Consider the following 25,316-nt stretch of genomic DNA (forward strand, 5'->3'; position numbering starts at 1 on the left):
CGGTCGCATCCGGGGCGCCCGGGGCCACTTCCGGTGGCGGCTGCTCAGCGACCAAAGGGCGTCGTGCGCCTGCGCGGATATCGAGGGGCTTGTAAGAGCAACGGTCTCAAGGCGGGGGCTGCAGGTGGGACTGGTCTCTGCCTCGGCGCTTTTCTGCTCTCACTTAGAGCTGGGTGGCAGGCCTTCAGCGCCCTGCTAGGGAGCCTCTGATGCCCTCAGTCCCAGCGGGTTCGGAGCACACGCCACACTGGGATGGTCGTTGTGAAACTCTCAAGAGGTGTCAGTATCCCCTTGGGAAGAGAGGCGCCCGTTGGATGATTGGGTCTTTTGTAAGCCCTGAAGCCCCAGCATTGTTGAAAGAGGAAAGTCATTAACTGTATTGGGTAGGTTGGCGCCTTCGGGCAAATGAAATTGCAAACATTCGTTTTCAGAGCTTGCAAACCTTCCCTTGGGCCTTTGGGAATTAGAGAACTCTCCCGGAGCCATTTGGGGTTGTGATTTGTGTTCATTCTGTTTGTTTTAGAATTTTTTAACAGCTTATTTAAACTGTTACTGCAGCCCAAGAGTTCTTATAAAAATATGTATAAGCTTTGGGCCTTTACACAGCATGTAATTGCCATTGGGGAATAGCCTTCCATTTTTTAATAATGGAGGTATTTTGGTATTTTCTCGCCTGGAGTCAACTGTTCTATATTCTCTTCTTTTCTACCTTATTTCTTTCTCCGTTTTTCCTTTGTGCTTTCTGAACCCCTGGAAAGTTACAAAACACCACAATTTTAGGCGTAGGGTAGAAACTTTCAGGCAAGTGTTTCATCCAGGTTTTTTCTCTGGTTTTCACTTTTACCATATTCTGTGGGTCCCACTATTAATTTGTATAATCTCGTATGTACTTACTCTGTGCAACAGTAGCCAATTTCCCCTCCTTGAGTCTTTCCTCATCTCAGGCAAATACAGTGTAAATCCTTTACCCAAGTCTTTTGCCTCACCCAAGGCACTTAAGAATTGACAGTGGGCCTGGTGCCTTTCCTATCAAATCTACACCCTGGCTAAAATCTAAATTGAGGATTAGCCTTCAACTTGAAAATGTCTTCACTATGGTGCCCCAACCCTAAGCAAGCAAATTAGTTTTCTGTACCCCACCATTCCTCTCTGCTTGCAAGGTCATTTTAAATGTCCTATGATATTCCTACCCTCTTGACCAATTATGCCTAGCAAGACGCATCTGTCCAGTCTCCCTGAAACAATCTTTCCATACTTAACCTCCAGCCCATTCAGATATTATATGTATTTGTTTTCAAATGTATATGTATCTGTTTTTTTTAGCACCAAACTATGAATTTCTAAGATGTGTTGGCACCTCCTCACAGGCTCCCTATAGTGGACTCATTAAGCAAATGAGTATTATCTAAGCCAGGGGATCCCAACCAACTGGCAAATTTAAGACATAATTAATTGAAGCTCATTGCTAATGGTCACATTCTTGAAACATCATCTCTAAAAACCCTCGTTATTGATCATGAACTATTTCATGTATTTCTTCTATAGCACCACTCTGTGACATTCTGATATACAGTGTGTCTGTAAAGTCATGGTGCACTTTTGACCGGTCACAGGAAAGCAACAAAAGATGATAGAAATGTGAAATCTGCACCAAATAAAAGGAAAATCCTCCCAGTTTCTGTAAGATGATGTGGCAGCATGTGTGCATGCGCAGATGATGACATAACACCGTGTATACAGCGAAGCAGCCCACGGCCATGCCAGTCAAGATGTGGATGGTACAGAGGAAAGTTCGGTGTGTTCTGTGGCTCACTAAATTCGAGTCCGTGACTGAAGTGCAACGTGAATATCGGCGCGTTTATAACGAAGCACCACCACATAGGAATAACATTACTCGGTGGGATAAGCAGTTGAAGGAAACCGGCAGTTTGGTGGAGAAACCCCGTTCTGGTAGGCCATCAGTCAGTGACAAGTCTGTAGAGGCTATACGGGATAGCTACCTAAGGAGCCCTAAAAAATCTGTGCATGAGCCCACATTGAACTGCACTGAATAGGTATGAAACTGGGAGAGTTTTCCTTTTATTTGGTGCAGATTTCACATTTCTATCATCTTTTGTTGCTTTCCTGTGACGGGTCAAAAGTGCACCATGACTTTAGGGACACACTGTATATTACTGATTCTGTGCTCAAAGAAGTTTGGAAAAGAATACTGCTCTATGTCATGTCCTTTCAAAAATGCTGAGAAATAACAACAGATGTCTCATAAAATACATACTGCCTTGATGTATTGCTTTTCTATTTATTCTCTTAAAAGATTATATTTTAGATTTTGACTTTCTAGTTTTGACTGTTTCTGTAGGTTTTATTTGCTTTTCAGGCACATATATTAATATACCCATATCATTATTTTGTCTAAATTTAGATAATTTTTCTTTATTCCCTCTCCCACAGCATTCTTTATTAAAGCCTTTCTATTTACCCTGAACTTACACTTTTTTTTAAAGATTTTATTTATTCATTATAGAGAGGGGAGAGAGAGAGAGAGAGAGAGAGAGAAGGGGGGAGGAGCAGAAAGCATCAACTCCCATATGTGCCTTGACCAGGCAAGCCCAGGGTTTTGAACCGGCAACCTCAGCGTTTCCAGGTTGACACTTTATCCACTGCGCCACCACAGGTCAGGCTGAACTTACACTTTTAACATTAAGAGCATGAGATTTAAATTATAGGAAGAGTCACAACATTATGTTCTTTGACAAGAAACTGTTATATATTCAAAATAACTAATTCAGTTTAATTTAAGGAAATATGTTAACAGACAAAACTGATGAGTCACCCCCCCCAAGAAAAGGCATGACAGTAATATGTAAAGATACTTTTTTATTATACTAAAGACAACACAAACAAAAAAAATTAGAACTGAGTCATACACAATTTAAGGGACTTTTTTTCTAAAAGTTGTAAGCTTTAAAGCTAAAAAAAATCTATGTATCAAATATGAAAGTGAGAAAAAGGCTCATCACTAACATTTAAAAAGACATTAGGTTTTGTTACTTGTCAGCAATACTATTTATAAACATAACTTTATTGATTGGCTCATAAAATAAAACAACAAAGTAAATTTAGGGTTTTGGTCCTTGGTAAAAAGTTATAATACTCTTAATTCACAACTAAACTCTTTAGTTATGTGTTTCTTTCAAACATCAGAATGAATTAAAAATGGCATGTAATGTTCACTTGATCTGTGTTAACTATTTTAGATATGTGTATTATAATCCCTCAATCACAACTTTAGTAATACTCTAGCAAAAAATAAAAAGTATTAAAGAAACAGTTCTAAATTTATTCATCTAAGTTTAATTAAAGGAAATGTTTTATGTGTAAAATTTACACTCTCAATTATAAAAATGGTTTAGACCAGTGGTCCCCAACCCCTGGACCGCGGACTGGTACCAGTCCATGGGCCATTTGGTACCAGTTCGCAGAGAAAGAATAAATAACTTACATTATTTCCGTTTTATTTATATTTGTCTGAACAATGTTTTATTTTTTTTAAATGACCAGATTCCCTCTGTTACATCCGTCTAAGACTCACTCTTGACACTTGTCTCAGTCACGTGATATATTCATCCCACCCTAAAGGCCGGTCTGTGAAAATATTTTCTGACATTAAACCAGTCCGTGGCCCAAAAGAGGTTGGGGACCACTGGTTTAGACTATAAATACTATTAAAAGAAAATAGATCAAACGTTTCCTTGTATGGAACAGAGTAGAGAGCCCAGAAATAAACCCACCTTTATGGTAATTTAATATTTGACAAAGGAGGCAAAAAACATACAACGGGGTAAAGATAGCCTATTCAATAAATGGTGTTGGGAAAATTAGGCAGATATGTGCAAAAAAAATGAAACTAGACCAACTTCTTACACCATACACAAGAATAAACTCAAAATAGATTAAAGAAAAGTGTAATGTTCGAAACAATAAAAATCCTAGAAGAAAACATAGGCAGTAAAATTTTGGACACTCTCATAGCAATATTTTTCTGATATATGGCCTCAGACTAGAGAAACAAAAAAAGATAAACAAATGAGACTACATGAAATTTAAAAGGTTTCACACAGCAAAGGAAACAATCAACAAAATGAAAAGACAACCCACTGAATGGCAGAACTTACCGCTGATACACCTGATAAGGGGTTAATATCCAAATTTATAAAGAACTTATAAAACTCAACACCAAAAAATAGTCCAATTAAAAAATGGGCAAAGGACCTGAATAGACACTTCTCCAAAGAGGACGTACAGATGGCCAATAGACATGAAAAGATGCTTAACACCACTAACCACCAGAGAAATGCAAATTAAAACCACAATGAGCTATCACCTCACCCCTGTCAGAATAGCTATCCCCATTAAATCAACAAACAAGTGTTGGTGAGGATGTAGAAAAAAAGGAATCTTCCTGCACTGTTGGTGGGAATGCAAATTGGTGCACCCACTGTGGAAAGCAGTATGGAGTTACCTCAAAAAAATTAAAAATGGAACTGCATTATGACCCAGAGATTCCACTTCTGGGTATATATCCAAATAAACCCAAAACACTGATTCAAAAGAATATATGCACCTATATGTTCATTGCAGTGTTATTTACAATAGCTGAGATCTGTAAGCAGCCCAAGTGTCCATCAGTAGATGAGTGGGTAAAAAATGCTATGGTACACAACAGAATACTACTCAGCTATAAAAAAATAAAAATAAAAAAAGAAGGAAATCTTGCCCTTTACAACAGCATGGATAGACCTGGAGAGCATTATGCTAAGTGAAATAAGCCAGTCAGAGAAAGACAAATACCACCTAATTTCATTCATGTGGAATCTAAGGAACAAAATAAACTAACAAAATAGAAACAGACTCATAGATGTAGAGACAGACTGACAGCTGTCAGAGGGGAAGGCAGTTGTGGGACTGGGTGAAAAGGTGAACAGATTAAGCAAAAAATTCATAAACACGGATAACGGTGTGGTGATTGCTAGAGGGGCAGAGGGTGTGGGGAGTAGAAGATGGTAAAGTGAGGCTAAAAGGTGATGGAAGGAGAGACTTTGCCTTTGGGTGGTGAACACACAATACAACATACAGATGGTGTATTATGGAACTGTACACTTGAAACCTATATAATTTTATTAACCAATGTCACCCCAACAAATTAAATAAAAATTGTTTTAAAAAGGAACTGAATAAAGAAATGAAAAATATCTTATAAAAGAAAAACACTCGAAAAAATAGCAAAATGTTAGTAGTTTTGTAGAGGTGATTTTTATTTCTTTGTATGTCTATACATTTAAAAATAAAATGAATATATAATATGAACATAATTATAGAAAAAAATAGACTTGTGTTTGAGAATAAAATGAGAACTTAGGAACTGGACAAAAAATAAGTGGCTCAATTAGTAAATAAAATCATATTAAACTTCATTCTATTTCTGACCAACCATTTTACAGTCATACCTTAGCAACACTAAAGTTTGCTTTTAATAACGATCTGGACATATGTTTACTTAGAAAAATGACACCTATTCTCCAGAAGAGCCTCAAACTACTTATCCACGTAATATTCAAGCATTTGTAATGGTAGATTATTAGCAGGAACATTGGAATATGCAAAAGAATTAAATATACCAAGTTCTTCATATTTCCAGATGAAAATTTTGAGCAATTCAACGGTGTATTTGTCTGTAGTCATTTGCTTGCAACTTCTCCAAAATGTCATCGAGTAGCTAGTTGTTAAGGCCAACACCATTTATTTTTAGACATTAGAAAACATAAACACACTTCTAAACACTTCAGCACAAAATAAAATAATTACGTTCTATTGTAAATTTTTAAAAGTGAAAGTGTTTTCTCATCAAAAGTCTAATGTAATCTAAAACTCAGGAATTCTTTTCTTTAGAAAGTATGATGTAAAGCAGTAGTCTTCAAACATTTGAGCTCATACGTCCCATAAAATAATTTGACAAATAAGTGTTGTGCAAATTTAAATATGAAAATTTTCATCATGAGTTTTAGTTACAAAATATGCCATTTCTGCTGTTATTAATATTGACTCTCTAAAATAAAATTTAAATCAGTCTTTCCAATGTACCCCATGTAATATTAAAACCATACTGACCTGGCCTGACCAGGCAGTGGCCCAGTGGATAGAGCCTTGGACTGGGATGCGGAGGACCCAGATTCGAGACCCCAAGGTCGCCAGCTTGAGCGCAGGCTCATCTGGTTTGAGCAAAGCTCACCAGCTTGGACCCAAGGTCGATGGCTTGAGCAAGGGGTTACTCCATCTGCTAAAGGCCCCTGGTCATGGCACATATGAGAAAGCAATCAATGAACAAGGTGTTGCAATGAAAAACTGATGATTGATGCTTATCTCTCTCCGTTCCTGTCTGTCTGTCCCTATCTGTCCCTCTCTCTGACTCTCTCTCTCTGTCTCTGTAAAAAAAAAAAAAAAAAACATACTGACCTGAAACCTACTATCATTCTTTTAAAATAAAATACTTAAAATAAAATAATTTGTATTTCCTTTCTACTTTCTCCACAGAATTTAATTCTATTTTCAATCTCGGAAAACTTTTCTTGATCACTCTATTATACTTACACAAACAAGCGCACACATTTATATTGAAATTACCTTTCAATTAATTTTCTTTGACCATAAGTCCTTAATTTTTTTAAAAATCATCTGGATTGAGTTATTATTACAACTATTACGAGCACATAACTTATCCAAACAACAAATAAGTTGCAAGTTTTGACATAAAAATCCTTAATAAGCCCTGGCCGGTTGGCTCAGTGGTAGAGCGTTGGCCTGGCGTGCAGAAGTCCCGGGTTCGATTCCCGGCCAGGGCACACAGGAGACACGCCCATCTGCTTCTCCACCCCTCCCCCTCTCCTTCCTCTCTGTCTCTTTCTTCCCCTCCCGCAGCCGAGGCTCCATTGGAGCAAAGATGGCCTGGGCGCTGGGGATGGCTCCTTGGCCTCTGCCCCAGGCGCTGGAGTGGCTCTGGTTGCACAGAGCGATGCCCAGGAGGGGCAGAGCATTGCCCCCAGTGGGCAAAGCGTTGCCCCCTGGTGGGCGTGCCGGGTGGATCCCAGTCGGGCGCATGCGGGAGTCTGTCTGACTGTCTCTCCCTGTTTCCAGCTTCAGAAAAATACAAAAAAAAAAAAAAAAATCCTTAATAAAAGGTAAAATGTACCATATTTCCCCATGTATAAGACACACCTTTTTTGGAAAAATTCGGGGTCTAAAACCTGGATGCATCTTATACAGTGGTTGTAGATTTTTTTTTTTTGCTTGCATTTGACAGTGATGAGGAGTTGTATGAATTTTATGATGAATAAAACTTGAGTTCAATAACTTTATATAACTTTTTTTTTTCAAATTTAGAGATCCAAAATTAAGGTGCATCTTATACATGGGGAAATGCGGTGATCGGAAAGTTATCTCTTAGTGGACTGGATTGGGAGAGCAGTGTGTATGAAGCTTTGGTTTAAGAAACTGTTGAGCTTTCCCTTTGTTGGGCTCTTGGAGCTTTTACTTTTCCCAGAAATTCAGCTTGGTAAAGTTCAGGCTATGGAAGAGGTGTGCCTGTCTTGTATCAAGTTAGGAGAATGGTGATACTAAAGCGAGGCCAGAAGAAAGGATAGCGGCTGACCCTAAGGAGCATTTCAGGCAAAGCAGTTTAAGGAAGGGAAGGATATGGACACTGATCTCTTTAAAACGTTCAGTCCGCCACCCCCTTCCACTGCCCCCACACACACGCACACACATACTACACCTCGTGAAAGTCTCAGCATACTCCTAGGGCACCCCTATAACATATCATTTGAACACCATTCCTCTAAGATCACCAAGATCAGTGTTGTTAACTTGAGCTGTGCTAAGAAAAAGTACTTTTCCTGAATTACAACTTTGGCTAAAGAACTGGTTTTGAACATTTCTGACACGGTACCATGTTACATTTCAAGTCTGCTTTTTGACCACTTGGCCTGCCAAAGTGTACAGCTATGTCTCGTCAGAGCCATCACACCCCGCTAATCAGCTGACTCATTCTGCGTCTGTACCACTTCTGAACTAAGAGGCCGTGTTAAGGAATCATAGCGTACTAGCTCCATCTGTTAATAAGAGCTCCGTGAGGAGCACACGCTGCTATGGAAAAACACAAGGGAAAAGAAACAGGTAGCTCTTACATGTAAATATGAAGGGATGAACGGTCTCTTAAAACGTTTAAAAGGAACTCTAAATTTAAAAAATAAAGGCTGCACAGTTTACTATTGCTCATCTTGAAACTTAATGAATTGGGAGGGCCCTTATCCTGTGTAATATCCTAAAATGTCTGGCTCGTTGCGGTACCTCGGTAAGCTTTAAGCAGAAGCAGAAAATCTTCCAGAAAGGATATTTTTGGTGTTGAGCCTCTGCAGGTACAAGCTGACCTTATCCTGGAATACCAGCTTGGCTTTGCACCCACAAGCATCTTCTGTGGAGACGAGTCTCCGTGCTTCTTCAATGGCTAATGACAACAACAGTGCATGAAGTGTTATATCAATAGTTCATTAGCAATCACATCACATCGGGAAATCCACGATTTGATAGTTCCATTGTTAAGACTTACCTAAATGCACTTTCTGGAAGGTAAAAGGATGTAAGAACACAGGAAGAAGAAACAATACTTTGAAATGTTAATGTCACAGATAAATTGAATTAGGAAATGCTGGGGACAAGTTCACCATTGTCAAAGCTGGGCGATGGTTATATGTGAGCTCATTATATTTTCTCTACACCTCTGTGATGGTCTGAAAATTTCCATGATACAAAGTTAAAGTTTTCAAAAGACAGTATAGCAGGAAGTCAAGAATGCAGAGATAAGACAATCTGGTGATACTGTGCCCTCATTTAAAATAATGAAAATGAGGAAAACCCCTATGTGTGTGGCCAAAATACTTCAAGGATTAAAACTAAATAATTCCTGGTTCCCTAAATAGACTATTATTCTATTGAATTATTTAAAATGGGAGTTCTAGTTCTTACCCTTAAGTACTTTGGAACTAAAAGTCAGGTTGACATTTAAGCAAAGACCCTGGAGGCTGATAATGCTAATTCCTGTTTCTCTCTGTAATTCAGTGAAGCAGCTATTCCTACCCGATATCATAGCCCCTAAAGTTGCCTAATAGAAATGAGAGCAACTCCCCCTAGGTCTAAAGACTGATGTGCAAACTTCCAATTACACATCCCTAAGGACAGGGAGTGGCCCTTTGCTCCTACATTGGCTCCCACATTCTACAAATATACGACATAAGGCTGGGGGACCAAAAACTCAGTTATTAAATACCATCTACCTACCTGTCCAAATCCTGCTGAAGCTTCCAGGGATGGCCAGCTCCAAGACCATCTCAGTCAGTCAATTAGTCACTAAACCAGAATGTACCTACTGAACACCAAGTATAAGCCCACCTGCCTTCCCTGTCCCGAGCATAAAGTTGGTACTTGGGATTCTTTTTCAGTGTATCTTGCCTGATAGGCCACAAGTTCCCTGAGGGCAGGGGCTCAGTGGGATGTTGTAATGAAAAGACCCCACAGAAAACTGGACAACTGCGGTGGAGCACAACTGAAAATTGAGAGATGAATCTCTTCACAATAGCATCAAAAAGAATAAAGGATTTTGGAGCGAATTTAACAAAAGAAAGGCAAGACTAGTACACTGCTAACTACAAAACACTAATCTGTCTCCAGGCCCTTCCTCAGGACCTTCTAATAGGGTATGTAAAAGCAGCTCCGTGAATCGTTGCTGAACAAATGAATCAGTGAATATTTAAACAAAGGGTTCATGCCGGAATCCCCACCTTCCAGGAATAGAAAAATGTCCAAGAGTGATTCTTCCTTATAATTCAAGAGGGAGGAAGGATGGAACCCGACCATGGAGGGAAGAATGCCTGCAGGGAGGAGTAGCACTGTCTCATTCTGATGCTGGGACCTCCTGGAGGCTTCTGACCAGAAGAATGTGCTTTGACTTGGAGAGAGCAACGATTACTCCTAGGTTGTCCTACAAATGAAGCAGGAGTCAAGGGACAGACTTTACCTGAACATGTCTTCTTGTCTTCATTCAAGATGAAGCCAGTGTAACAATCACAGTGGTAGGACATGGCCCCATCGCTCACACAGATGTGCTGGCAACCGTGAGAGCCCAGGGCACACTTGTCACGGACTGACCAGGAGCAGGGCAGGAAAGAAAAACAGCCAAAAATTACAACAGGAAACTAAACACAGGCTTCTGGGAGAACAAGGCTTTGGTTTGGTCCCATCAAGTGCTGAGAATGAGTCCTTCAATCGTCAGAAACAAGTCTCCCACATTCCAGCAACAGCGAGCCTATTTTCCTGTCCTCCATCTTACATCCCCTTAGCTCTCCTTGTATTGCAGACACCCCTTTCCTTTTCACTCGTTGCTGATATCTGGGGGTGCCTTCTCTCGGCACTGGGGCTTCCCTGAGTCTTCATTGTATTCCAAAGCTCCCCTTCCACCTTGCCTGATGACCACTGATGCCTCCAGCATCTTCCACCATACATAGATCCACCAAAATCACTCTTAGGGGCCCATGGAGCTGAATTGGATGCCACACAAAAAGGACTCCAATAGCCAAGGACCTGCCCTCGATAGCTCACCAAGTGGGAGAAGAACCACTGACCCGCACACATTCCCCCCCACCCACAGAAAATAACAGGGATGAGGATGATAAGGATGTGCACAGTTGGACAGTGAAGTAGTTATAACCTGTCACATATTAATACATTGCATGGCGAAGACTGTCTGCCCAACTTTGGGTGGGGAGCAGAGAAAAGGGCTGTTCTAGTCCCACGGCCCATGTGACCTGGAACCAGTGAAAAGCACGGTTCTCCAGCAAACCCAGGAAGGCCTCCAGATAGTCCTTCCCTCTGTCACTGCAGGGGCCACATTAGTTCATATGTTCCCCTCTAACTCTCTTAAGTGTCATTTCATTTTCCAGAACCTTCCATGGCTCATTATTGCCTCTAAAATAGCTTGGCGTGAAATGCGAGGCTCTGTGTAATCTATCCATCAAGTGTCTTTCCAACTTCATCTCTACAATTCTACTGGTTCCAGCAAAATGCCTAGTCAGAGAAAGTTTCATTCTTCCCCAGCTTAGCAGCCAACTCTGGAGATTTCCACAGGGCATGGCTCCACCCCCCGCCTCTGCCCTGAGCCTCCACATTGAATTCATAAGCCCTCCTGCTGCCCCGCTAGGGGAAGGCAGGCCATTAGAGGGGGTCTGACCCATGCACCCCAGCTTTAGATCATATTCATTACTGCTCTAAAATATAGAAATACTAACCTTCCACCATCTTGTCTTTCTTATCTGTCTCCCTTTGCTACCTTGGGCTACGCACCAGGAGACAGTAAGGCTTAGTGTTTTAAGAGCATATGTAACCACCAGAGCAACTCCCCGGATTCAAATCCTGACGCTGCTGCTCATTAGCTGAGTGACTGGGGGCAAGTTACCCAGTCTTTCTGTGCCTGTTCCCTCGTGCTGTTTCTGTGAGCACCAAATGTGTGACTGTGTCTGAATGCCTGGTACCACATGTGCACACAGTAGGCATTGAGGAGTGCCAGTTATCGTTAGCTAGCAGAAGTATTACTGGAGTAGTCAGCCTGGATTGGGAACTTTCTTTGATTTCTATGGGTTTTCTTAAGTAAAATGTTTCATTTTATTCCATATCTGTTAGCTGATATGTAACTTGTTTCCTCTTCCCAGGACTTCAATATTCCTGGAAGCCTGAAGTACCAAGTGGGATGCTTGTAATGATCTGAGAGGTACAGCCAGGAGTCCTCTCCACGCCCCCTGACCTAGCCCTGCCTCCCTGAGCAAGCCGGTGCAAGCCAGTCCCCTTTTCCACTCCATCTCTCCGCTCTGCCATCTACCTGTCACCATCCTAAAATGTCACTTCCAGGCCCACTAGCTCTGGGTCACTCACTAGAGATAACAAGGGGACATGCCTCCACCCAGGCCCCTAGTTACCGTCAGTCCCTCTTCCTGGCTACTTAGTCTCTGCTTACTTAAGGCATTGGTTCTCAGAGGCTGAAATCTGTGCTGCTTTATTCTCCACAGCACTTAGCACAGGAACTTTGCTGTAGCGTTAATAAATGTACTCTTTCATTGATCTCGTTTTTTTACAAAGGAAATTGGTGAAAGCCATTTGCCTTCTTCTCTCTTGCAAGGGTCACCTAATATATCTCCTTTAAGGGAGAGGAAAATATACATAAAATCTTTTTTAAATGTATTGAATATGCCAAAGCTAAACACCACCTGGAGAGCTAGGAATTTCTCTTAGGAATGTTTTTACATTATAAATGCCACCCTGTTCTGCCAGCAAATTTAAATCAAATTAACGAGGATTTGTTTTCTGGCACAGGCTCACTAGCCAAGTCTCCAATTCATCGAAGACTGATCATCTAGAAACTGTCAGGGAACAACTTGCTTCAAACTTACTGGAAGATCTGTGTGGGTCTAATTCAGTCATTTACAAAGTCTCCTTTACCAACATGACCCAGCTTTAAGATTAATGCTACAGAAAAGTTCCAGACCAAGTTTTAATTGGAAAAAGATCAGTTCAGCCTATCACATCAAATAGTTACTGTCCAACTGACTTCCTCTAAAGTTTCCTATTTACTTTACAAGCCCCCAGTATACAGAGCTATAAAATTTTCCTGGATAAGGACCCTACATTCAATGAGCTTTTCTCATATCCCCTACTAGGGAGTAATTTCCCAGTAATTTTCTGAAGTCAACTTTGTTTGCAGAATTTAGTGAGCACATGGCCCTAAATCTAAAGCAATATGTGCCTTAGTCTGCAAGCACAGTAGACTGCCTGAAGCCCAATTTTTTTTTTTTATTTTAATGGGGTGACATTAATAAATCAGACTACATATGTTCAAAGAAAACATCTCCAGGTTATCTTGTTATTCAATTATGTTGCATGCCCATCACCCAAAGTCAAACTGTCCTCAGTCACCTTGAAGCCCAATTCTTTAAGTTACTTTGAAGAATCTCTCTCTTGGTAAACTGCAAGTTGGTTTCACTGCAACAGAAAGAGCCAAGTGTGAAAGAACTTGTTCAGCGTGCCTTACCTGAGCATGTTTTTTTATCTTGATTCAGCATATAGCCCTCATAGCATTCACAGTGATGGGACCCAGCTCCTCTGTCATTCACACAAATGTGCTGACAGCCATGTGTACCCAAAGCACACTGATCTTGAGCTGCCAGACAAAAGGCCAGGAGAAAAGAAATTAAACGTGGAAAAGTCTTTCATTGCCTATATATAGGAATCTTATTTGCACTAGAAATGTGTAAGAAGAAAACCCCTTAGGAACCTTTCAAAAGCATCAGTACTATTTGCTCTTACTGGGGTACAACACTCATTCTTCTGCTGTTCCCAAGTCCTTTGCAGAGTCATCTATATAGAGTTGTATTTTTTTTTGTTTGTTTTTGATAGGCCATTTTCTTTAATTCTAGCTTGCACCCGGCGGGCAAGTAAAAACACACACTGGGCTCCAAAACCCACTCACATTCAGTGCTCACAAAGCCACTGACTTATCCGAGTTTCCTAGAATCAAAGGTTTCTAGCTCACCAGCCTTATTCTCCTCAGTTCCCCATCTCCTTCCTTATCCCAGATACAAACTCTGCACAAACTGGCATCTCACTCAGCACTCCGCCATCTTGGCTGCTTCTCCTGGCCACATGGCCTCTTTCTGCTCTCTGCTCTGCTCCCTCTGCTCTCTCATGCTAATCATCCCAGGAACCAAGAGCTATATCGAGTTTTTATAATCTAAGTATCTCATAAAATACTTTCTAAAGCATTCCTTTCAGGCTTATTAGTATTTTGGCTAAATCAGAGGGATACCTACAGTGTGAGGTAATTATACTAGATTCAGAAAGACATGGAGTTTGAAGAAAGTGTAGTTCGACCCTCTTCTGTTGTAAATGAGGAAACTGAGTCCAAAAGAGACCAACTGACTTAGAACAGCATCAGAACTCAAGACCCAAATTGTCATTCAATGCACTTATTCTCTGTACTGAAGTTTTAAAATTTTTTTTAAAACTTTTCATTTTGAAATAATTTCAGGCATATGAAGTTGCAAAAAAATTGTACAATTTTTTTCTTCATCTAGTTCCCCCAAATGTTAACATATTATATAACCATAGTGTTAATTTTCAAAACCAGGAAATTAACACTGATAGCATACTATTAACTAATCTACAGATTATAACTAATCTATTAATCTGACTAATCATTCAAACTTGCCAATTATTCCACCAAGGTCCCTTTTCTGGTCCAGGATCCAACTAGGATCATACATTGCATTAAACTGTCACATCTCCTTATTAGTCTCCTCTAGTTTTTATTTATTTCCTGTCTTTCATGACTTTGACACTTTCAAAAAGTACTGGAAAATTACTTCATAGGATGTCTTTCAGTCTGGGGTTGTCTGCTGTTTCCTCGTGGCTCTGATTTTTTAGCAATTCACCACAGAGTGCTGTTGTACCCTCAGTGCATCGTGTCAGGAGGTCATGATGTCACTGCGTGTTACTACTGTTGATGTTAACTTTGGCCACTCGGTTAAAGTGGTGTCCGCCAGGTTTCTCCACTGAGTAGTTTCTGCCCTCCCTTTGTAAGTAATAAATATCCTGGGGGTGATATTTTATTTTAACTTGTTACACAGTCTTTAGCATTTGGAATGGACTGCTTGGGCAGGTACAGAGAAGGAAATGAACAACACTCTTACACATGTTCGCCGTGATATATATATAACTTTGTTTCTCATTTATGCAAGAGACAGAGAGAAAAAGAGGCATCAACTTGTTGTTCCATTTAGCTGTGCATTCGCCTGACCAGGCGGTGGCGCAGTGGATAGAGCATCGATCTGGGATGCGGAGGACCCAGGTTTGAGACCCCAAGGTCGCCAGCTTGAGCGCGGGCTCATCTGGCTTTAGCAAAAAGCTCACCAGCTTAGACCCAAGGTCGCTGGCTTGAGCAAGGGGTTACTCGGTCCGCTGAAGGCCCACAGTCAAAGCACATATGAGAAAGCAAGCAATGAACAACTAAGGTGTTGCAACAAAAAAACTGATGATTGATGCTTCTCATCTCTCTCCATTCCTGTCTGTCCCTATCTATCCCTCTCTCTCTCTGTCCCTGAAAGAAAAAAAAAATTCTACCCCATTTAGCTGTGCATTCATTGGTTGCTTCTTGTATTGCCCTGACCGAGGATCAAACTTGCAACCTCGGTGAGCTGGGATGACGCTCTCTCCACTTAGCAACCCTACCAGGGCTATATAACTTTTCTAACAAGACTTAGAAATCAAAAAAGCCAAGCATAGCAAAAGAGGAAAAACAGATCAAGTTTCCCATCAATGTGACCTACGCCTCTGACACTAGTTAGAGAACTAGGTAGACAGAGGTGGCAATAGTTAAAGCCAACTCCCCCACTTACCTGAACACGTTTTCCTGTCTTCGTTCAAAGTGTAACCCTCGTAGCACTCACAGTGATAAGAGCCCATTCTGTCATTCACACAAATGTGTTCGCATCCATGAGTGTTAAGGGCACACTTATCGATAGCTATAAAAAATGATCAGGACAAACGTGAACACAGCCAATGTGAATAAATAATTACAGACCTCACTACTCTCTCTCTCTCTCTCTCTCTCTCTCTCTCTCTCTCACACACACACACACACACACACACACACACACACACACACAGCTAAGAGCAGCTTGGCACAAGAGAAAGGCTACAGGGCTGGAAGTTGGGAACCAAATTTCTGGTCTTGCATTCTTTACTAACAGACCCAATACATGGGTAGTCTCCCATCTTTGGGTCTCAATTCATTATCTGTAAAATGAGTAGGTTGAATTAAATGACCTGTAAGTTATCTTCCTCTCAAATATCTTTTCCAGGATTTTTTAAAATATGGGCCTACTTCCCATTCTTCATGACTGAATGTGAGTATTCCTATATCCGATGAGTGGAGGACCTCTCTAAATCTACTTCTCCTAGATTCTATGAGTATCTATGGTCACAGAGAGGAAAAGGTAACTCTTTTTTTTTAGAGGGGAGAAAAAGAGAGAAACACTGATCTATTTCTGCATGTGCCCTGACTAGGTATCAAACCTGCAACCTTTGCATATTGGAATCACGCTCTAACCAACTGAACTACCCAGCTAGGGCAAAAGCTTTTTAGTTAATTAAATAAAATCCAGGAATAATTTCAAATCCTCCAAAGGACCAAGCTTTTATACTGTACTAGGCTGATTTATGTATTACTTCTCCTTTTCCCTATTGAGGAAAATTGTTGATAACAATAAACCAGCCAAAAGGCAATTAGGGGAAAAACATAAGGCCAGTCCCAAACCTGGAGAGTAGGTCCCCAGATGTGAGCTCCAGTCGGCCACCCGTGGGGAAGCAGGCCTCACCTGAACACGTCTTGTTATCAGCGTTCAAGGAGTAGCCCTGGCTGCACTCGCAGTGGTGCTGGCCGTTCCCGTCGCTGACACACACGTGCTGGCATAGATGTGTGCCCAGCATGCACAGGTCCACCGCTGTGCAAAGGAAGTTGAAAGTTGACAACAGTCAGTATTGACACGCAAACATTTTGAGTACTTTCTCCCATGTCTCTGGTTTCTTTCTGATCCTATCTTGAGTTCACTGTAAATTTTGGCTATTTGTTTCTGCCTCTGGATTATGAGAAACACCACTCTTCAACTAGTCATGTTGCTAATTTTAAATCACAGATCTTATCATTAACTTTCTCAACAAAGAAAGGGAATTTTTAATTTGGAAGCTGAAACCCAACACTTACATGGGTCGGGCAATTTGATATTTATTCAACTTAACCCTTTAAGTAGTACAAACATTCATGTATGTCCTCACTCAAAGGGTTAACAAAAACCTCACTACTCAAAGGGTTAATCACCTTCCTGTGTAAAAGACTTTTACTTCCCTAAAGCCAAAAATGGGGAGAACAATAATGTACTTCCTGAAGTTCTATGAGCTAATTGTCCCACTGCAACCAGAGTCTGGTACCCAAGGGTTCTACAGCTTGTGTCTAAACAGAATTCACACACAGGCATGTTCCTCTAAGCCTGGAACTCACACTTGGGCAGCAATGCGTATTTGAACTTGCACATGGTGAAGGCAGGTACCTGCCTTCCAAATATGCAGCAAATTTAAACATAGGCAACTTCAGGGCCTCTGATATCAGTAAAGAGAAGAAAATCATACATTATACACAAACAAGTAAAAAGAAAAGAACAAAATTAATGAGATATTAGCTAAACTGCATCTCCATCTTTTCTACAGCCATTTTACATGTCATTGGATTTTTTCCCTAAGGAGATGTTTTCAAAGAAGAATCAATGAATTTAGTCATTTCTGAGAAAGCAAGGCCTGTTGGAGAGGCTGGCACCCCGTGGCAGGTAACCCAGCCTCCACTGCTTTGGCAACAGGACAAGGCTAACATTTTCCCAAGAATAGCCTTTTCATAGAATGATATTTCCAGCCCACAGACTACAACAAGCTGCTCCTCAGTCTTTTTTCCATAGAGAGGGCCTTTCCCCACCCCCAGAACAAACAGGTCTTTTGTACCAGGAGGAAAGGTTGCCACTCACCACTTGTTACTTTATGGCCTTCAAGCCCAACCCTAGGTTCTAGCTTTTTGAGACCCAACCACCACAGACCAGCATCTCTATTGACAAGCCCGCACCCACAGCACAGGGGTTTTTCCTGGGAGAAAGAAAACCATTTTTCTTTGGGAAACCAATGAATGCCATGGAGATGCCACCAAAGCCAACGACAGCTTATGAAAGCCGAGTATCCTGGGACAGCAAAGACAAGGGGATCCCAGCCAAGTCTGTCTGAGATGAGGGCAAACTTTGCTCCAGCCTAAGACTTCACCTCCCATTTCCTGACAAACTGGTGATTGCTGAGTTTCCCATTAATTTAGATAGACAGTCTCCTTGAAATGTACAGTTATAATTATGAGCTCACTTGTTTGTCTCATCCCCAACCCTAGACTGTTGCTGGATGGTAGAGAGGGACTTATTTCATCTTTGTATCATCAGTGATCATGAAAAGTGTGTCGAACAAATAAATATGGAATAGATTATATAGCACAAGGTATTTATGGTATGTGTGTGTGTCTATGTTTTAAAATTCACCAAAACTAGAAGTTTGCCCACACCTGCTTGGAGAATTCCACTGAGGGCTGCAAAAGATTATCTCCAAATGACAAATGAACGCATGAATGAAACATGATGACAGCCCCACGTTCATTATTCTGATCAATGACAAGCAATAAACCCCAGCCTGAAATGGATTCATAGTCATGGTTTTGGCTGATTCATGCTAAAAATTCCCATTTCAAATTCCATCCTAAACGAAGAAATGAGAACAGTAATAGAATGATTAAAAAACAAAAATAAATCTTGTTCCTTCTCTCTCTGAAGTGAGCTGAAACCCCAGTGTCCCTGAGCCCTAACTCTCTTCCGTAAAGAATAACCAGACAAAAAGCCAAACCCAAAAGCCAGAGCAGCCACTAAATGTACCCTCTGCCTGCCAGGTACACGGAACAGAGGCCAGCAGCCTTCACGGACAGATGCAGGGCCTTGTCTTCTGCAGGAAAACAGGAAGAGTCTTGTGAAATCTACACATGGAAAGCTAGAGAAAACGTCTGGGGAACATGTTGCAGTGGGCAGAGGTGGGAAGAGCAGCATCTTGAATGTTTTATTTTTATTTTTCTCTGACCCAGTCAGGGAACAGCATGATCATTTATCCTGGATATTTCCAGACCTTCTCATTTCTAATGCAAACGTGGAAATTTTATGAGCAAACCACATTGTATATAAGGCAGCTCTATATTCCTAAACCAACAAAGTGTTTAAGTTAGTAAAACATACACACACCATTGCTTATATTTAAGATTTTCCATGAAATTTCCACCAAAAATAAAAAAGGAATTCTTTTTCTTTGGCTTAATAATGTTTGACTATATCAATCTTTCTAGCTGGAAACAAAGACTTACCACAAAAGGTTTCCTGGAATCTAGAGGAAAGTTTCTCAATGACACCGTAGGTCTCCACGTAGAACACATGCTCATCCAGGGGTTCACTGGCAATCATCTTGAGAGACTCCATGTCTGCCCTGTCCACGCCCACCGCATAGAGCTCAATACCTGAGGCCCGCGCCCGGGCGGCCACGTCGTTCACCTGGTCCTGGGGCCGCCCATCTGTCACGATGATGGCTACCTTAGGGATGTTGGAGCTGGGCCCCCGAGCTCCTGCCTCCACTGTGAAGGCTTCCTCCATGGCTGTTTGGATGGCCAGGCCCGACATGGTGCCTGTAGACAAGGGTGTGATTCGTCCCACGGCCTTTTTCAGGGACTGCTTATCTGAGTAGGTCTGGAGATGGAACTCAATCTTCACGGTGCTAGCATAGTTCACCACTGCAACCCGCGTGTCCGTGACACCAATGTCCAGCGTGTCAATTATCCGGGAGACAAAGGTTTTCACTTTGGTGAACTCCAAGGGCCGTACACTACGCGAACTATCAATGATAAACACCAAGTCCAAGGGCCTGCTCTTGCAAACACCTGCAAGGAAGGGTGTGGGGAACAGAAGTGACTAAGCAGTGATCTGACCACAATCAGAAATGAGGCAACTCGGCCTGACCTGTGGTGGCGCAGTGGGATAAAGCGTCGACCAGGAACACTGAGGTTGCCGGTTCGAAACCTTGGGCTTGCCTGGTCAAGGCACATATGGGAGTTGATGCTTCCTGCTCCTCCCCCCCCCCCCCGTCTCTCTCTCTCACTCCTCTCTCTCTAAAAAATCAATAAATAAAATATTAAAAAAAAAAAAAGAAAGAAATGAGGCAATTCCTCACACCCATAATGCTCTGGGATTGGAGGCCAGGTAAGGCAGCATCTCCTACCTCCAAAGGCCCCACTGTCTGCTACCTTCCCCAAGATCATCGCCCTTTGGATGTTGAAAGCACCTAGGCCATCATAACTCCCTAGTGAGAATTCACCCAGAGGTGAGCAGTATCTCCAAATATCCCACCTGTAGGCTGGCTGAGCTCTGAAATTACACATAGAACCTTCTTCAAGTTTTGCTTTCAAAGTTCCTCTTGACTCACATGAAGGAGTGGATTCCAGACCCTTCTTGGGCACATTGGCCATCTGAGGCAATGGGACAGTGTCCCTGAACAGTGTGAAAGGTGAACTGTCAGGGCTGCCTCACTGCACACTGCCCCACCCCGCCCCTTCCCGGGGGTAAGCACAGTTCCAGAGTGGGCCTACATCTCCCTCTAGCTGGCCACTAATTCATACTTGGTGAACTCAACACGCAACTAGCCTGAGCTGCACTGCAAGTAGAAAGAAGGGCGACAACTTAATCTGATTCGTGTTAATTGCACTTCCACCTCTGTGGGTATTTCTTGTTTCTTGTGAGTGTTTTTGTTTGGTTTTTAATTTTTTATAATTTTATTTAGAAAATTAAATTAATGGGGGCATTTCTTGTTTTAAAAAGCAGAGATCGCCATTTGGTATCTATCCTATTGCCCTACCAAACTGTTAGTCACCTCTCTTTCATTTCTTCATTCACCAAAATTTGGGGGGAGCCTACCCAGTATTAAGCGCTAGGGCTACAAAAGCAAATAAACCAGATTCCCTGCCCTCAAGGAACGCATAACTTTCCTCCACAAAAACACCTGGCACATGACACATTTCTGTTTTCATCTGTACTTTCTTATTCTTCCCCCTCGGCCAGTCTCACTCCATACCCCTTCCTCTCTCAGCCAACAACACCAAGCTCACAACTCAGGGCCCACTAAGAGAGAAGCCAGTTAGTAAATGTCTTTTTTCAAGTCATTCCTCTTCCCTATCCCACCGCGCAAACACCCACACACACACACTCCTCATGCACACAAAGTCCCAAATGGAAATAAGATCCCTGGGCATGAAGTGTCAATCAAAGCTCTCTCCTTTCCTAATGGGGCAGCAATCGATGCTACGCTAAGGCAATGTACTTAGTGAGTAGGGGAAAGATGGATTCCAAGTAATTTCCTAGGGCAAGCAGTTTATGATAGAAAAAGTCCTACAAGGGACAAGAATTCTGTCTCTCTGCAGTGTTCTTTTAAAAACTGAACATTATTCTTTTGGTTTTATCTGCTGCCTGGAGGTACTCAATTAAGAAAATAAATAATACACTACTATTAATAACATTTTAGAGATCAAAGGGTACCAACACAACAACCCTGTGAAGCCGGAGGGGCAGAAGTTGCTTTTATACCCATTTTACAGGTGAGAAGCCTGAGTCTCAGGGAGGTGTAAGAGCTAGAGGTGGTAGAACTTGGATTGGACCTCAGAGTTCCTGACTCCCAGGCTTTTCCCTGCATGGCTGCCTCTCTCTGAGGCAATATTTTCTACCACAAAAAGATCAACATCATCTCATGTACCTAGTAAACACCCTGCTTGTTGACACTCAGATATCACCAGATGTGCTGCATGTCATATATTAGTTAAGTCAAAAGGAATCCTTTTTTAAAAAATCAACTGCAAAATTTCACTTCATCCCTTGGTTACCATGGACTAGAAGCAAGGAAGAAAACCCATGTTGAAAATCCTGAGAGATAGAGCTAGGTATTTTTGCATAATAGGAGTATAAGGAAAACTTCTGATTATGTGAACACCATATGCTTTCACCAACACCAAAATAGTGCCCTTACTATTTATAAGTAAATGTGCCTGATTCCTTCCTTTGCCACTTGGTTTTTCAGACTCCTCTATGTGAATTTACAGGGACAGACTAAACCCTCCCCCAACCTAATCCCCAGAACCTGTATATTACTTTGCATGACAAAAAGGATTTCTCAGCCTGACCACGCAGTGGATAGAGCATCGGACTGGGATGCAGAGGACCCAGGTTCGAGACCTGAGGTCGCCAGCTTGAGCATGGGCTCATCTGGTTTGAGCAAAAGCCCACCAGCTTGAACCCAAGGTCATTGGCTCCAGCAAGGGGTTACTCCGTCTGCTGAAGACCCGTGGTCAAGGCATATATGAGAAAGCAATCAATGAACAACTAAGGTGTTGCAACGTGCAATGAAAAACTAATGATTGATGTTTCTCATCTCTCTTTATCCCTGTCCGTCTGTCCCTGCCTATCCCTCTCTCTGACTCACTCTCTGTCTCTGTAAAAAATAAATAAATAAATAAAATTTTAAAAAAAATAAAAAAGAAAAAAAAAGGATTTCTCAGGTGTGATTAAGTCAAAGACCAAGATGGGGAGTTTATCCTGGATTATTCGGTGGATCCAATGTAATTACAAGGGTCCCTAAAAGTGGGAAAGGATAGCAGAAGAGGAGATCAGAGTGACAAGATGTGAGGACTCAACTTGCCTTTGGTGGCTTTGAAAATAGAGGGGAAAGGCCATGAGCCAAGGAATGAGGGCAGCTTCTGCAATCTGAAAAAGGCAAGGAAACAGACTCGCCCCTACATCCTCCCAAAAGGAACACAGCCCCGCTACTACCTTCATTTTAGTCCAGTGAGACTGGTGTCGGACTTCTGATGTACAGAACTCTTAGATGATGTGTTGTTGCTAAACCACCGATTCTTGGTAACTTATGACAACAGCAACAGAAAACTAAGACAGGAGGCTTGACACAGGTGGTAGGAAATTCTGTATCTGGTCACTTCCCAATTTATATCTCCCAGGAAATTATTTAGTTACCCCATCACTGTTTATGAATCTCACTCCCTTTTTCTAGACAGCAGGATGTGGATTCTCAGAAACCAAGAAAGTAGGAGTCTAGAGTTCCTAAAATGTTTCCATACTCACAATATTGCCAAATTCTGAGTCATGCTAAAAATAAAAGCTTAGCGATCTGTAAGGAAGGAATTTGCAAGACTGGAATGTGATATTAAAGGATCATCATTCAAGATCAGTTTGTATTCCAGATAATAAAGACAAGTGCTACTTAGGGGGAGCATAGCCACCCCATGCAAAATCCTTCTTCCCCCTCCTAGACCCATCACCAAGGGAGGTGGGTCAGGACCAGAGGTGAGAATTAACTCCTAGAAGAAAGGGTTTTATCCCTATTCTTGGCGGGGAGCAACCAGCTGACTACCAGCTGAACTCACTACCAGCCTTGTGAACACTGGCACTGCCTGGCTCACTGACAATCTTGTTGCCATTTCAAATCCAGTCCATTGGGGCTGGCGCAGGAAAGAACCCCTGTCCAATCTCGCATCACCCAGAATGGAGCAGGAGGGGCTAGACAACACAGACCAACCTGAGGCATGGAGGACCACTGGCCAGATGAGACTGGACACACCGACAAGGGCAAACCTCTAGCAGCACTGCCCCTCTAAGTGCTGCTCCTCTAGCAGCACTGAAGCTGGAGTTTTGGTAGTCAACATCAAATCATCACAGGCTGATAGCAGTGGAAAGACCCTTGCCTGGGATTTCAGAGCCCTGGGTTCTATTCTGGGCTCTGACATGGATTGGCTGGGACCCTTCACTCTGACAAGCCTCAGTTTCCCATATGTGCTCTGCGGGGTTGTGTGAGCTCTGTTCTGCCACAGGAACCAACTCCTGACTCAAACAGAAATGGAATCGTTCGTCAAAGACCCAAAGCGTCAGGGGTGTTTGATGACCAAGGAGAAAACAGGTTGGGCTTGAGGCCCAATTAATTGAAGCAGAACAGGTGGTCAGGGGCAGAACAGAGGTTGAGACCAAGATGGTTATAAGACAGGAGGGGTGGGGTGGCAGCTGGGGCAGCTCAGGGTTCCTGCCTGGCCTCCTCCCACCCCAACTCCAGATTGGAAAGGCGGAATTCTAGCCCAGATCCAAGACTGCAGGAGGTAGTCTGAGGGCTGGCAGGAGGAAAAGAAGGGCCATGCACTGAGCCTGGGCTACAGAGATGGAGCGATTTCCAGAGAACTCAGAGCAGAGTCTCGGGAAGACTGATCAGCTGAAGCAGCGGCCGGGACTGGGACAGATTCCTGAGGGGCGCCGGTCCCCGCAGCTGCCCGACACTACCTACCCAGATCACAGCGGGCAGTTACCGGAGTTTGGGCTTCAGGAGACCCACATCCTAGCTCTGGCGCCCTTCTCTGAACCTCAGTTTCCCCACAGGATGCATCCAGTATGGGGTCCCTTCTCCTGCGCCACGGATGCTCAGGCTGGGTTGGAGGGAACACATGATGCCGGATTCCCCTGCCCACCCGTCCCGGGCTCTCCCTCCCGCCGCGCCCCCGTCGACTGTCCCTCCCCGATGCGCCTCTCCTGCCCCGCCGGGGGGAGGGTACCTGAGCCGCGGGCCCCTCCGGGCTGGCCTGCCCCCGAATAGGGCGCGCCGGGGGAGACGGCCGGATCAGGGCGGCGCCCTGGGCTGCCCCCCGGGCCACGGGCCCCCAGCCTCCGGAAGCCCGGACGGGCGAGGGGACCCGGGGTCGCGGGGACTGCAGGGGACGGCGGCGGCAGCAGCAGCAGCAGCAGCAGCAGCAGCGGCGGCGGCGGCCAGTGCGGCAGGAGCAGATCCGGGAGGCGGCGCTGCATGGTGTCCGACGTCACCGGAGTCGCTAGCTCTCTGGCTGGGTCAGTCGGGCCGGGGCCGCTCCAGCGGCCGATTTAAAGGTCCCGCGGCCTGGGGGCCGCCCCGCCCGCCCCGCCCCGCCCCGGCCACAAGGAGCCGCCCCGCGCATTCCAGCGGCGCGAAGTTCTGGGCGGAGGGTCAGGGACGGCAGGCTGGACCCCGCCCGCCCGTTACTGCACCGCGGCCGGCCTCGGCGGGTGGGCCCGGCCAGCACCTGCCTCCCCAGCTCTAGCAGGGCCGACGGGGCCTCAGCCGCCTGACCCTCCGCTCCCGCTCCCGCCAGCCTGACCCCGGGCGCCCCTGCTGGTCCCCAGGGTCCCCGCCTGCCCTGTCCGCGCAGCTCTGCCGGGCTCACGGTTTCACCCAGCTTCTCACTGCATTTCTTCCCCGGCCAGGAAACCCACGTTCGCTGAGGGCTCTCGGGGGGGTGGGGGTGGGGTGGCACAGGTTTTAGCAGCAAGAACAGCAGTGCTTTCATCCCCGCTCCCAATGTGCGCAAACACTGCTGAGCGCACGGGGCTGGGCAGGAGTCTGCGGCCCGGAATAGCAAGGCCAACATACGGTCCCCAGGGTGCGCCCTGCTCGCTGGAGGGCAGGACGACCTGTCCCCTCCG

General features: G+C 43.6%; 1 protein-coding gene across 1 annotated transcript; it reads right to left on the reverse strand.

The window, feature by feature from the left end:
- Positions 1 to 5,294: 5,294 nt before the first annotated feature.
- On the reverse strand, positions 5,295 to 24,705 carry MATN3 (matrilin 3). The gene is made up of 8 exons (XM_066386222.1): positions 24,416 to 24,705; positions 19,136 to 19,702; positions 16,530 to 16,655; positions 15,549 to 15,674; positions 13,187 to 13,315; positions 10,127 to 10,252; positions 8,450 to 8,560; positions 5,295 to 5,772 (listed from the first exon to the last, which is right to left on the reverse strand). Exons 1-8 carry the CDS (start codon positions 24,663 to 24,665, stop codon positions 5,717 to 5,719), a joined length of 1,491 nt encoding a protein of 496 aa, XP_066242319.1. The 5' UTR covers positions 24,666 to 24,705; the 3' UTR covers positions 5,295 to 5,716.
- Between the last annotated feature and the right edge of the window lie 611 nt (positions 24,706 to 25,316).

This window comes from Saccopteryx leptura, chromosome 5 (genome assembly GCF_036850995.1).
Source record: "Saccopteryx leptura isolate mSacLep1 chromosome 5, mSacLep1_pri_phased_curated, whole genome shotgun sequence".
Classification (NCBI taxonomy): Eukaryota; Metazoa; Chordata; class Mammalia; order Chiroptera; family Emballonuridae; genus Saccopteryx; species Saccopteryx leptura.

Excerpts from the sequence above, each read along its gene's own strand:
- MATN3 (XM_066386222.1), bottom strand. The coding sequence starts at position 24,665 with ATGCAGCGCCGCCTCCCGGATCTGCTCCTGCCGCACTGGCCGCCGCCG. Across the intron at positions 19,703-24,415 it reads CGGAGGGGCCCGCGGCTCAG|GTGTTTGCAAGAGCAGGCCC; the intron begins GTACCCTCCCCC and ends CCTTCCTTGCAG. Across the intron at positions 5,773-8,449 it reads GCAGAGGCTCAACACCAAAA|TCGATGACATTTTGGAGAAG; the intron begins ATATCCTTTCTG and ends ACAACTAGCTAC.